This window comes from Bos grunniens, chromosome 9 (genome assembly GCF_055505025.1).
Source record: "Bos grunniens cultivar Pamir isolate PY7600 chromosome 9, Bosgru_T2T1.0, whole genome shotgun sequence".
Classification (NCBI taxonomy): domain Eukaryota; kingdom Metazoa; phylum Chordata; class Mammalia; order Artiodactyla; family Bovidae; genus Bos; species Bos grunniens.
This window is the reverse complement of record NC_141173.1, coordinates 61,452,988-61,465,009: the sequence shown is the minus strand read 5'-3', so window position 1 is coordinate 61,465,009 and position 12,022 is coordinate 61,452,988. Positions and strand designations below refer to the sequence as shown.

The following is a 12,022-nucleotide window of genomic DNA, read 5'->3' as shown; positions in this document are numbered from 1 at the left end:
CTACACCCATGAAAACTTGTGAGAATAAACTGCTGTGTCAAAAGTGGTGAAACTAGTGTTGTTAATACTGCTTTTGGATATATTTGTTTGTAGAAGATAAAAAATGTACATCCCTACCTCACAAAAGAAGATATTCTGATGAGACTGACATACACATAAATATGAACAAATGTTTTTAACTCTGGGTAGTGAAGAAAGACTTATTTAAAAGCATATCAAAGCCAGAAAGTAGAAAGTGGCTGGTGTATTTGAAAACTATAAAACGTGTGTGATATAAGAAAACATCTTCAAACCTGCAAGACAATAGAACACTAGAAATACATTTCCAACCATGTTAGGTGAAGGTTTAATATGCATAATATATAATGAGATCTTCATTAATAAAATGACGTTTAATGATCCTTTTTAAAGAAAATGGGCAATAAACATGACTGGAAAATTCAGAGAAAGAAATAAAAACAAACAATATACATATGTAAAGATGCTCTATCTCGATAAAAATCAAAGGAATACAAATTAAAACAAGTTCTAAAGTGAACGACTGGTAATAATTCAAAGTATTAATGATACCAAGTGGAGCAAAGATATGGAAACACAGGATATGAGAAGTGATCCCTACTTCATGTCTTCCCTCTTCACCATCTCCTAGCAGGAAGAGTGAAAAACAAAACCTACTTCCCTAGATGTTCTGATAACATACATAAATCTCTTTAAATGTGCAGACACTGTGGCCAAGGGTTAAATCCCAAGCCTTATCACAATCCATGGAAATAGCAGATAAGTAGACAAAGGCTTATACAAGGGTAGCTGATGCAGGGGTGCTTGCTATAGGAAGCAAGAGGATAGGCAAGAAATCTCAATGCTTATCAATAAGAAAGTGATAAAATGCTTTGCAGCACAGCAGTACAGTGGAATATCTTAAAAAGAATAAGCTGGGTGACACGTGCAAATTTTCATGACATACTATGTGAACCAAGGAAGTAGCCTTGCTTTTGATTAGACATGAGAAATTTTTTCTACTGTCAAACATTTTTATAATTTTCTGCCAACAAACCTTTAATGTGGGGTCCAGAAGAGATCTGGGTGTCTCCCTCTGCTGTTCACCAGGCAGAGGGTTCCACGTCAGCCAGTACTCTGGATGTGTGGTCACGGTGCTGCTCCAGAAGGACGTAAATGTGGAATTAAATAACTCGGACCACAAAGAGATCCTTTCTTCAGCAGTCATCTAGAGATAAAGAATTAACCAGATAAGAGAGTATTCGAGAAAGATTCTATAAATCCAGTTATAAGGTCTCTGTCTTGTAACATCATCCAGAACATGGATTTAAAGATTATTAATCCTAGTGTTTCTGATTTTCTGCCACCGCAGTCATCATAGTCACATTATTTAACCTATTTATACTTGGATAAAACACGAGATCTGATTTTGTAAGAGTGCATGCTGCTGCTGCTAAGTCACTTCAGTTGTGTCCAACTCTGTGCGACCCAGAGACGGCCTCTTACCAGGATCCTCTGTCCCTGGGATTCTCCAGGCAAGAACACTGGAGTGGGTTGCCATTTCCTTCTCCAATGCATGAAAGTGAAAAGTGAAAGTGAAGTCGCTCAGTCATGTCCAACTCTTAGCGACCCCATGGACTGCAGCCTACCAGGCTCCTCCATCCATGAGATTTTCCAGGCAAGAGTACTGGAGTGGGGTGCCATTGCCTTCTCCAAAGAGTGCATGTGAAAATGTAATTAAAATAATCACATAATTATGTATCAAAATAAATAAAACATTATCCAGAAAAATTTAAGGTTGTACTAATGAAGTAATAGTAACTACAATTTACCACTATTCATATTCAACAAGTTACTCTCTATGGAAGAGTAAAAAACACTGATAATACATTTTTGAGCAAATAAAATAAAAATTAGCAAATATTTTAGCCTTATTTAACTGGAAACCAAATGGAATGAAACTGTGATAAGAGCAGGAAAATGTCTAGACTATCACTGCAAAAAACATTCAAAGTTCTCCCCTTTGAAACTTAATTCAGAAAAGATTAGTTTTACAACATGCAATTTTTAAGATTATTCTGCAATGTTCTGCAACCAGTGTGCCACAGAAAATCTAATCAGTTCACAGCGCAAAGGAGGCTTTTTGATTTTGACTTTGATTTTTACCTCTGGATGGTGCACTAAGGACCAAAAGTCTCGAAGCTCTTGAGGAGCAACTGGTGTGTGCTTAAGACAAAATGTGATGTGACGGCTTATCTCCTCATCTATCTGAGGCTGCTGGTGTTTGCTTGACCTGCTCAAGAAATAGAGATGGGGAGAGAGTGAGCTGTGGGCTTTCCATGCACTGTTAGAAAACTGCCATGCAAAGGGAGATGGAACACACACAAAATAGGCAAAGACTCAAGAATTTCTGGCTTTCCAAAGTGGCAAATGACCTCCCTCTGCTTCAGCAACTACTCCCCCTCAAGACATGGCTGTGCTTTGTTTTTAATGTAGGATACACAGAATAACCTTCCAAGAAAATAAGCTGCCCCAAAGGAAAAAAACCTGAAGGATGGCTCACCTTCTCAGACAAGCCTGTGTCATAAAATCAGCTGTGACTTTATACTGCCAAAGCACAGCCAGGTATTCCATCACAGGCCACAGCTGAACACTCCTGGTGAGCTGGATTAAGGTGCTAAAATCTGGCTGCAACAGGAAGGAAGCTTCACTGTGCTTCTTCTCCAGAAAACCAAGTGAAATTCCTCTGGCTTTTAGTTCTAAATGCTGAGCATTCACAAGATTCTTCAATGCATCTGGACAAAAAGATACACAGCAGTCAGTGGCCAGGCTCAGACTCCCAACAGCCAGTTATGTGACTATAAGCTTGAGTTCAACTTCACCTGAGCTTGAGTTTCTCATGTGTTAAATAATGCTATTAATACCTGCACAATTCCAATGACAGAATTAAATAATGTATGTAAAGTTTAACCTTATGCCTGACACTTATTTAGTGGTCACTACAGTATTCGGGGTTGGGTGGGTGGGGGGGAATAGAAGGAGAATATCTAAGGGAGAACTTTTTAAAACTTACAAAGAAAAAGAAAAAAACAACAACTTATTGGCTGCAGAGGACATGCTTAGAACCACTGTCAGCTAGCCACACACCTGAATCGACATCTTCCAGAACATTAGCTCGGAGGACCAACCCCCAGGCCTGGAGGAGACTTTTCTTTAATGTCCCTTCAGATGCAACCACTTGGAGCCGACTAATGTCTTCCTGCCATCCACTCTCCCCAAGAGCAGGCATCCACTCTCTGATGGTAAGAGCTTTGTTAAAGACCTTCAGTTGTGAAAAACACTCTACGACCAGCTCGTCCTGAAACAATAAAACCCAGGAGAGCCTATTACAGAGGAGAAAAGTGGTTTTCTTTAGAAGCCTATTCATGCCTGAAAAAGTTTTTATGTTTCCTCGATGCTTCTACAAACATAAAGTTGGTTTACTCCTATTGCTCTAAGGATATTTTACGGTAATAAACTTAGAAGTCTGCTCAACCTTAAAAGTCTCAAGACTAAGTAAAACAATAATACTTAACAAATCAGTAAATAGTGCTCATTGAACATTCAAAAATTTGCAGGCAGGGCTGAGTCTAGTTGAATGGCAGTGCCCACATTCCAAGAGAGCTTCAGAAGAGGTCAAACCTTTGTGTTTACTACATGGTTCCAGACTGTACCTTAAATGGGAAGGGTCGTCCCAGGAACTTCTGCAACTTCTTTACACCTGCAAATCCACCAGTTGGGCTCTCCAAGCAATTCTGAATATGTTCTGAAACGGTCTGAACCTCTCTGTAGTATCTTTAGCAGAGGAGATAAAGGGGCAGAAGGGAGGTGAGGAAAGGGGGAAGTGCTGGATATTAAGGGGCACTGTATATACTTTATACTAGATTTACATTCACTGACAAGTCAAGGAGGGAGCAAACCAAAGTAGAGTAAGAACAAACACATTTCCTTTCCAAACATCAATCCTGTAGATACTGACGCTGTTTTTCTAAATACGAGTCTTACTTGTCTTCATGGTTCATCAGGAGTTGGGGGATCCGACAGACCAAATGTTTTAAAACCCAGTGCCAGTGAAGGGCGAGCAAGGCCAGGCCCGAGGCATCTACTTTTACTGTGTCGGCCACAGTCCAAAACCGGTCACGCCACCGCACGGAACCCAAGATCTAAAAACAAAGCAAATCAAGACTGCTCACAAACATCTCACAGTAAAGGACACAAAACACAGACGCCAATCGTTCACCAATACACAACGTATACATGTTAAAGATCTAGCATTTGACTGGAATATTTTTAGGGATATTAAGGCAGTCAGGCACTGTGGTTTCAATTTACATCTCCTTGATAACTAATGATATAGAAAATTTTCCAAGTTCTCAGTGGGCATTTCATTATCTTCTGAGAAGCATCTATTCAAATTCTCTTGCTCCTTTTTAAAACTGGGCTATTACTTTGGTTTAAACAATTTATATACAAGTTATAAACAGTGTCTCCTAGTGTTTTCATTTTCTTAAAGCTGTCTATTAAGAAACAATTTTAATTTTGGCAAAATTGAATTCATCAATTTTTCTTTTATGAAGAATGCCCTGAAATCTTTGCCTCAAGCTGTGAATATTTTCTATGTTTTCTTTTAGAGGTTTATTAACTGTAGCTTTTAGACATAGCTCTATAATCCATTTTGATGTTAACTTTTCTGACATAAGGCAGGGGTAAAGGCTCATATTTATAATATCGATATCTAGTTTTTTCATCACCATTTGTTAAAGAGCAGTTTCCCTCATTAAATTAATTCACCATATATTAACATTTGAGGGTCTATTTCTGAATTCTCTTTTATTTCATTAGTCTATGTCTATCTTTATGACAATAACTACTGTTTTCATTAATGTACTGTTGTAATGCAAAAATCAGGTACTCTGAGTTTCCAACACTGCTGTTCTTCTAATTATGTATTTTTATGGCAAAGTAGCAATGGCACCCCACTCCAGTACTCTTGCCTGGAAAATCTCATGGACTGAGGGGCCTGGTAGGCTGCAGTCCATGGGGTCGCTAGGAGTCGGACACGACTGAGCGACTTCATTTTCACTTTTCACTTTCATGCATTGGAGAAGGAAATGGCAACCCACTCCAGTGTTCTTGCCTGGAGAATCCCAGGGACGGGGGAGCCTGGTGGGCTGCCATCTATGGGGTCGAATAGAGTCGGACACGACTGAAGCGACTTAGCAGCAGCAGCAGCCTCCAGATTAGTGATAATCTTTCAGGTTCTATGATGTCAAAGCTATTTTCATAATAATATCATATTATTTGTCCTCTTTACTATGGTGACATCTGCATTGATGGTACTAAAAAAAAGGGCAGGGGCTGGGGAGGCAGACAAACTGTGATTGGGTGTCTGGCAAACAGCATGTAGAAAATGAATGAAGTCAATCTATCAATTCAAGGAAAGCAAGATTGCCGAAAATAAAACTCAAAACTTTTAAGCAAAGCTCAGAACTCTGAAAAACCAAGAGCTTGACAAATTTCTAATACTCAAAGATTTTCTGATGAAGTCTGTGGTAATTTTTCAAGAGTACGACTTAATTTATATTGGAAAATGAAATGTGTCAACATTTGGAACATCTGATAACTCACTTAAGAATACTTTCCAAATTACCAATGCACAAGCTGCAAATATACAAGGGCAACATGCAAGGATAAAGTCCATCCAAAGTGTATGCCAGGCCGTGAATTTTAACACATGACAAGATCACTATATTTTTTCAAATTCCACATAATAAGTAACCTTTACAAAACTATCGCTTGTCAAGCTGTGGTATAGGATCAAAGGACATTCACAATTACATGGGAATGTTTATTAAACTAGCCTTCACTTTCTAAGCTCTTAACAACATGAAATAGAGGTCAGCTTCTCTTCACGAACTTCAACCCATACAACATAGAGAGCAAATCAGGGACAGGTGTTGAGAAACCGGCTTTCATTCTGTTAAGCCAGACATGAAGAGAGTTGCAGAAATGTAACACAGTTTTGTTTTGGAAAATGGTTGGTTTTTTCATTAAAAATGTTTTTCATGTTAACATGAATTTGTTACTGGGTTTTTAAACAGACTAACACATAATTTTTTACATTTCTCAGATTTATTTCCTAATACAGTAAATATACATGTAACCACATAAGCAAAAGTTCTTTGAGATTTGGGGATGGGGGGGCGGGTCTTGAGACTAAAAAGTTTAAGACCTACAATTCTAATTTATCACAATTACTGGAATAATCTGCATTCAATCCCAGTTTAGTCCACATGTGACAATCATGTCTAAGAAGGTTTAAGTGAACTAAAATATAACTGTTAAAATTATGATTTTTAGCAACAAGTGGATGGACAAACAAGTTATAGTATGTATACATTCAATGGACTATTGGCAATAAAAAGGAAAGAACTGAGACACAAAACAATATGGATGTGTTGCAAGATGATTTTAAATGAAAGTGGACAGATAAAAACAATATAAAATGCCAGATGTAGAAATATAAAAGCTATAGAAAATGCTGCAATAACAGAAAGCAGATCAATGGGTACCTGCTAGAGGTGGAGGGCAGAAAAAAAGGAAAACAGAAGACGAAAGGTTTGAGGGTGATGGATGGGTTCACTGTCATGATTGTAGTAATGGCGTCACATGTATACACAGGTCAAAACATAAATTTGTACACTTTAAACATGTGCGATTTATTATCTCAATCACACCCTTATATAGCTTTAAAATATGTGTATCTATTTAAAATTCACAAGAACAATTTCTCAAATAATATTGGACATATGACTATACTGTAGTTGTTCCCCTCAAAATCTTTATGCCAAGAAATATGTCGCTTAAAAGAAAAACAGGTATATCTCTCACCTCGTTAACACCGGCATCAGACACCATGCCCTGAGAGGACTGGACCCAGAGCCCGATTAACGCATCACAAAGTTCAAAGAAAGCAGCAAGGTTGACCACGATTTCATGGGGCAGGCTATGATAGCTCTCTGGATCTTAGAGTTGGCATAAATAAGAACATTCGATCAGTTTTAATTCTGTGGACATTTTCAAAATTAATAGCACTCTAGAACTTAACATTATCCTCAGTCAAGGTCAAAGTTGAAAGCAAATCTTTGCCTATTAAGTTAGCAAGTTAGGCATGTATACGTAGAGATGTTCATGTCTCAATTTTTTTAAAAAAAGGATTTGTTTAAATACAAAACAAATTCTAAGATATTACATATATGACCAGATGGATAGATAACAGGAAGATATGAGAAGATATAAACGAATCTCTTCTATTAACAGTGGCTACTGCAAGAGTAAATTTTTTCCATTTTTATGCTTCTACAGTTTGAATATTTTCCAAGAAATACCATTATCTTTTCAATTGGAAAAAAAAAAAAAGGAAGGCGGAAGAAAAGAACCCATAACCAAATGCTTATGAGCTCTTACTTTTGAGCCAAGAGACCAGGTCTCAAGCTCGGGCTCTGCTACTTGCTAGAGATGTGACCCAGAGCATCTCTGTGCTTCCCCTTCCTCACTCAAGAGACTCACCTCATGGTGGCCAAAAAAATAAATAAATAAATGAGATCAAGGACATGAAAAAAGCACTTAGTCAAAAATACCGAGTAAAGGAAGATGTCAAAATCAGGCCACCAAATCAAAAGGAGTCAGTAGCATGGCAGCACCTGAGGAACCCCTCACCATCAGGAGCATCATGCAGCCCAATGTGTAACTGAAGAAGGTAAAGGCAACATCCTTACCTTTATGGAATTCAAAGGACAATCTCAAAACACTGTTTCTTAACTTTTTGCCACCAATAGAAACCAAATTTGCTTCAGTAAAAATCCGCTTTTCCCGGTCGAAATATATGATGGTCCTGAAATGAGATTCCACAATTAACACACAGTGATCAGTTCATAATACTTACCATAGCCTCTACCTGCTGAATCCTAAGAACCCTTGGAACATCAATTTCCCTCAGTGTGTCACTCCCCTCAGGCCTCTGCAAATTCTGGATTAGAGATGGGCAGTGACAAAGATGACTAAGCTGGCGGGCCCACTGTGTTGCTCTGCCATGATCTGACAAACTGCACTGTGGACTCCTGACACTGGCCATCATAGGGAATTCCCTGGCAGTTCAGTGGCTGGGACTCGGTGCTTTCACTGCTACGACCCACGTTCAATCCCTGGTCAGCGAACTAAGATTTCAAAAGCCTCTCAGTGCAGCAACCCCCCACCCAAAAAAACCCCAAACCAGCCATCATACAATTAATCTGCAATGTTAGAAGTTACCCGGGGAGGAGGATGAGGGAGTTGCTGGGGGGAAGGGACAAGGGGTCCTCTGAGGTGTTACTACATATCACATGAGTGAGTTCACTTTGTGAAAATTCACCAAAACAATATATAGTCATCATTAGTGGCACTTTTCTGTAAAGCATGATATACCTCAGTTACAAAATTATTTCTCTAAATCTCTTACACTGATGGACAATTAAAAAGCATTACTGGTCATTACATTAAACAGTGAGGAATGACTTATGAAACAATTATGTAAATTTATACTATATGTGACTATGTACGTAGACCTTCACCATTTGATGGGACAGACGGTTGAGGAAAGAACTTGTGAAAATGCAGGAAGCTATTGGAAATCACACAGAAAAGAGTGGAAACACAGCTATCCTGTGATAAAAGATTAACCATAAAACAAATCCCACTACTGATACTTCCCAGTGTATCTATTAATAAGCACCCTGTAGAACCTGCCGATTCAAAGGCACTAGGACATCACGGTCAGAATGACTTTTCGCTGTGCGTAGAGCTTGAAGGAGAGGTGGTAACAAAGGCAACCACGTCAGATGCTCAGCACTCCTCAGATTCAGAAAAGTAAATACACATAAACTGTATTCCTAGGCGATGTGGGTTCGATCCCTGAGTTGGGAATATCCCCTGGAAAAAGAAATTGCAACCCACTCCAGTATTCCTGCCTGGGAAAATTACATGGACAGAGGAGCCTGGTGGCCTACAGTCCATGGGGTCACAAGAGAGTCAAGCATGACTTAGCCATTAAACAACAATTTGTGAAGTCACAAGGTACAGTGAGGCAAACAGTGCCCACAATAGTAGCTTCACCTACTTGTTTGCAACAGACTCTAAAAGGGCAAAGAGCTGCTCAGGCTGGTCTGTCTGTGGGTCAAAGTCCATCGCATTTCTGATGATGTCCATGGCCTGCATGTTCCATCGGGGATCCAGAGGGATCACGGATTCATCTGGTTTAAGGAACAAAAGAAAAGGTAGGATTCTGGAGTTAAACTCCCTGTCTGGCAAATTTCACTATTTTACTTTGATCACACAGAGTCTTGCTGGGGAGGAGAAACGGAAATGGTTCAATCCATGACAGTTCCAAAACCAATGCATTCACTTGCTCAGGTCCCATTACTGGTTGGAAAAGAATTCATGGACTCAGTTACCCAATCTTTTGCCATTAACCATAAGAAAACTAACTTCCATGGCAGAAAATGAATGAACACACCTCAGTAATTTGCCTTTAATAAGAAAAACAACTCAAGATTATTTTGCTTAAAACCCATTTCTTTATAATCACAGGATATGCTGCTGCCACCTCTGCTCCTTTGGCTCAAACTTGGTATCAAAATCTCTCTGTACAGCAGCAGCCATCAGACTCTGACCTGTTCCAGAGGTGGAGATTCTAGTGGAAGGAGGCATGACAAAACGATGGGAATGTTAATTTGAGGGTGGCTGGGTGGCTCAATGGAGTATTTCAAGCTCCAAAGGCGTCCACAATACAGCAGACTAACAAATGCCTACTGTGAATAGCAAGGTACAGTGGGGGACCTATATCCCCAAATCTAGCAAGGCTACATGATCCAGAGCTACTCAGCTGAAAAGGAAAAGGAAGATGAGCCAATCAGTGGGCAAGCCAAGGCTGCTGCGAAGGGAATCGACCACTCTATTCTAGAACTACGTTCCCAGACCAAAGTTCCTTCATGAATGGAAAGCCATAATTCAGTTCAGCCACAATCTGACTCTGACGTTATTTTTCTCTATCATTTGATTTCTGCCCAACCATCTACCCCACTACCTTCAGTGTACACAAGGTAGTCATATGTATATGTAAGATTATAATTATATAAACATAAGGCTTAGCACAAAAGCATCATGCACACTTTTTTTCTAAACCAAATGGGTAATAGCATGTTTTAATAAATGTCAGATGAAAACTGAGAAATTCTGAATACCTCATTTGATTAGTTTGGATGACTATTCCTTTTATCATTGTGTTTTGTTTTGTAACTTTGAATTTAAGACTTTATAACTTCATCATTAAGGTTTTCTGAAGAAACTGAATGTGTACTATTTTACCTTCATCTCAAAAGAGATCACAGTTTAAAACCCTTTCTGTTAACAGTACTTACTAATATATCACAGACTATTGTAAGTTGAAGGGGCCCCAGAAGAATGAATTTGATTCCCTTATTTCTTCAAACAAAGGCAGCTGAGTATGAATGATGGACCCAGAATCAAGAAGCCTGTTTGTGGCCAAGTTGGGACTGGAGCCTAGACTTCCAACTCCTGTGTTCTTCCCACTACACTGTGTCATCATCCTTTATCAGAAACTGGAGAATCAAGACACAGTTTTGAAAAAAGCAGCAGAATATGCATCTGGATACTCTGAGTCTTCTTTTAAAAACTGTTACAAGTGGGAGCTCTGACAGATCTTTTTCCCAAGAACTCAATGGACAAGATTGCTGAGAGCTAGAAATCAAGGCAGGTGCAGTACCTGTTACATTTGGTTGTAATATTTTGATGACATTACTGACCCCAGATGAGAGAGAATTTGAGTAAAAATTCCTAAGAGCTGCAGCACTGGCTTCCAAATGAATCTTTATCGACTCTGTGGAGGAAGGAGAAGCAGATGTTAGTTATCCTCTAGAGTAGTGCCGTCCATTCGAGCTTTCTGTTCTACAGCTGCTGTCACAGTGGCCACGTCACAGGTTATCTTTTAGTAGCTACCCGTGTCTAGCAGCTATCACACAGGAGAAAGCAGATGAGAATATGTATCCAATTTCCCTCTACACATATTTAGACATCACATGTACCACCCAATAATACACACATACACTGGCTTATCTATAAATTCTCCTAGAGTAGAAAAACTCATATAAACTCAATTACTTTAGTCAACAAGTTCTACCCACAAATTCTTGTACTTTAAAACCTTTAAAGCTACTTAGAATGAAAAACGTACAAAGAAATTAAGAATGATCATTTAGACCACTTTCCCGAACGAAATAAGATTAGAATCTCATGTACTTTTATGGGAAGTAAATTTACCAAAAGCAACCCTTTTCCAGAAAGAATGCATGTGCAACAGAGTAAGTACAGGAAAAAAAAAAAAAAAAGCAGGCTGTTCAAAAACTTAAAAGTAACATAATACAGTATATTTTCCTTCTGGATTTGATAGAAGGCTGGACAGATCCTGAAATGCTGAGGTTTACATGGGGAAAAGTTTCTCTTAGGGAAAACCCAGGGTAGATGTGTACCTTAATGTTTTAACAATTAAATAAACAATAATGCTAAGTCATAAACATCCTGCTAGGAGCTTCCCCAGATGTAATTTTAACTGTGTAGTTGAAGAGAAAAACAACTGCTGAGTTATGAAAGCAGGGTATGCGTACATAAATTCCCTCATCACACAAATTAAGTTTCTTTACTCACCAAGCCCCTGTGGCATATTCTTGGCTAAATGATAAAGCCATTTAACTCTGAGCATCCAGTCTTGATTGGTTGCTCTTTCTATGAGCAATTTAACAGCCACAGCTAGAGCATCTGGTTCATCAAGCCAATAAGTATCCACTTCAACTGAAGTGAACTTTAAGTTCTCCGGGTGGGAGGACTGCATAATTTTCTCTAAGTCTGCCAAAGTAAGAGGCTGAATCCTGAAATT

The 12,022-nt window shown here is 38.9% G+C and overlaps 1 protein-coding gene across 3 annotated transcripts in view; it reads right to left on the bottom strand.

Moving 5' to 3' along the window:
- MDN1 (midasin AAA ATPase 1) overlaps positions 1-12,022 on the bottom strand; it is a 140,565-nt gene that overhangs the window by 47,154 nt on the left and 81,389 nt on the right. For 2 of the 3 annotated variants that reach the window (XR_015133133.1, XM_086317723.1), the window contains exons 49-59: positions 11,794-12,014; positions 10,856-10,969; positions 9,191-9,323; positions 7,815-7,930; positions 6,928-7,061; positions 4,042-4,199; positions 3,711-3,831; positions 3,145-3,355; positions 2,561-2,792; positions 2,164-2,290; positions 1,055-1,225 (exon numbers count right to left, since the gene is read on the bottom strand). Coding sequence is in view for 2 of the 3 variants with exons in the window: in XM_086317723.1 (XP_086173849.1) it covers positions 1,055-1,225; positions 2,164-2,290; positions 2,561-2,792; positions 3,145-3,355; positions 3,711-3,831; positions 4,042-4,199; positions 6,928-7,061; positions 7,815-7,930; positions 9,191-9,323; positions 10,856-10,969; positions 11,794-12,014 (1,738 nt within the window). In the remaining variant the exon portion in view is untranslated. Of the gene's footprint in view, positions 1-1,054; positions 1,226-2,163; positions 2,291-2,560; positions 2,793-3,144; positions 3,356-3,710; positions 3,832-4,041; positions 4,200-6,927; positions 7,062-7,814; positions 7,931-9,190; positions 9,324-10,855; positions 10,970-11,793; positions 12,015-12,022 lie in introns of those variants that run through there. The other variant, XM_086317724.1, reaches the window with a different exon arrangement.